General features: G+C 44.9%; 1 protein-coding gene across 1 annotated transcript; it reads left to right on the plus strand.

Annotated features, from left to right (window-relative positions):
* Nucleotides 1–867: 867 nt before the first annotated feature.
* LOC141613491 (uncharacterized) lies at nt 868–1,709 on the plus strand. The gene is made up of 2 exons (XM_074432231.1): nt 868–1,053; nt 1,194–1,709. The coding sequence occupies exons 1-2, from the start codon at nt 868–870 to the stop codon at nt 1,707–1,709; spliced, it is 702 nt and encodes a 233-aa protein (XP_074288332.1).
* The last annotated feature ends 596 nt before the right edge of the window (nt 1,710–2,305 follow it).

Below are 2,305 nucleotides of genomic sequence, written 5' to 3' on the forward strand. Positions count from 1 at the left end.
TACATCGATGATATGGCAGTAAATTCGAAGAAAGCTAAGGATGATATGCAACATCTGGCAGAAACCTTCGACACACTCAGAGAGTATAAAATGAAGCTTAACCCTTCCAAATGTACTTTTGGAGTCTCATCCGGGAAGTTCTTAGGCTACATAGTGACCCGGAGAGGAATAGAAACCAGCACAGAACAAATAAAGGCAATACTACAGCTGGAGTCACCAGAAAAGCCAAAAGATGTGCAGCGGCTAGCAGGAAAGGTGGCAGCTCTCAGCAGGTTCATTATAATATCATCAGACAGATGCAGGCTATTCTATGATATATTAAATAAGAGTCAAAGATTCGGATGGACCAAAGAACACGAGAAAGCATTCAGAGAGCTGAAACACTATCTCAGCACCCCACCGATGTTGTCAAAACCAGAGCAAGGAGAACCATTGTTCCTATACCTAGTCATCACAGAGGTAGAAGTAAGCGCAGTCCTAGTCAGGGAGCGGGATAAGGAGCAACGACCAGTCTACTACGTAAGCAAATCTCTACTACCAGCAGAGACCAGGTACACATCCCTCGAAAAGCTGGTACTTGTACTTATAATTGCATCTTACAAATTACGCCCTTATTTCGAGTCGCATACCATATATGTTGTGACTAATCATCCCCTAAAATCTGTAATGAGGAAGCCTGAGTTATCAGGAAGAATGTTAAAATGGTCTGTACACCTTAGTGGATATGACATTAGGTATGACCCGAGGACAGCGATAAAGTCACAGGCACTAGTAGATTTCGTTTCACACTTTAGCCCAGCTATCCAAAGTCTGGCTGATAAGGAGATCCTGACCCTCAAAGGGGACAAGGATGCAGAAGTTTGGTAGATGCATATCGACGGCGCCTCCAATAAAAGGGGGGCAGGGGTAGGCCTAATCCTGCAATCTCCACAAGGGGATCTGATAGCACAAGCAGTCCGTTGTGAATTCAAGGCTACTAACAACGAAACAGAATATGAAGCTTTGATATTAGGGCTGCGGCTAGCTCTAGACTTGGGAATCAGAAACCTACAGGTATACAGTGATTCCCTGCTTATAGTTAATCACGTAAATGATGAATATGTAGCCACGGACACAAAAATTATAGCCTACTTAAAAGTAGCAAAGGAGCTAAAGCAGAAATTCAAAGACTGCAAGCTTAAGTAGGTTCCCAGAGACCAGAACGTGGATGCAGATGCCCTGGTAACTCTGGGGGAACTTTCAAACCAACGGAGCTGGCCAACATACCCATCGCGCACGTGTTGGAACCATCAATCCAAAAAGCAGAAGAGATAGACAGAGGAGAGCTGGAAGACCAGCAGAATGTAGGAGTGGAGAATGGAGCAACGGTTCTGTCAAACACAGACGACCAGTCAGCTGATCCAGATTGGCGCACGCCTTACTTAGATTGGTTGATAGATGGCAAGCTGCCATCTGACAAAAAGGAGGAAAGGGGTTTCAAAATGAAAGCCTCCAGATTCGTACTGATAGACGATATGCTTTTCAGAAAATCACTGCCAGGACCTTACTTACGGTGCCTGAACAAGCAAGAAGCACAGACTGTGTTGCATGCCCTCCACAGCGGTGAATATGGAAACCATGCAGGGGGCAGGAGTGTCAAACAAAGCTCTCAGGCAAGGCTACTTCTGGCCCACAATAAAGGCATCAGTATAATACGCTCGAAAGTGTGACGCCTACCAGAGGTCAGCACCAATAATCCACCAGACAGCAGAACCTTTGCACCCAATCATCTCTTCATGGTCGTTCATGGCGTGGGGAATGGACATTGTTGGCCCATTGCCCAGGGCCCCAGGAAACAGACTGTGGATGCTCGCAATGACAGATTATTTCTCCAAATGGATAGAGGCAGAAGCATTCACTGAGGTAAAAGATAAGCAAGTCATTTCTTTTATCAAATTTAACATTCTCTGCAGGTTCGATATCCTATCAGAAATAATATGTGACAACGGATCACAATTTGTGTCAAACGACTCAGAAGGATACTGTGCTAGGTAGAACATCTCACTGAAAAAGTCAATACCCAGAACTCCAAAGTCCAATGGGCAAGTTAAATCTAGTAATAAAATCATCATTGAAAATTTGAGGAGGTTGGAGAAGTTAGGAGGAAAGTGGGCAGATGAGTTGCCACTAGTACTGTGGTCAGACAAAACTACACCAAAGACGGCGACAGGCCAAACACCCTTCAACCTTGTGTTTGGAGCAGAGACGGTGATTCCATCAGAGGTTCTAGTTCCAACTCACGGGTATGGATGCATGATAAGGGAAC

Source organism: Silene latifolia, chromosome 11 (genome assembly GCF_048544455.1).
Source record: "Silene latifolia isolate original U9 population chromosome 11, ASM4854445v1, whole genome shotgun sequence".
NCBI lineage: Eukaryota > Viridiplantae > Streptophyta > Magnoliopsida > Caryophyllales > Caryophyllaceae > Silene > Silene latifolia.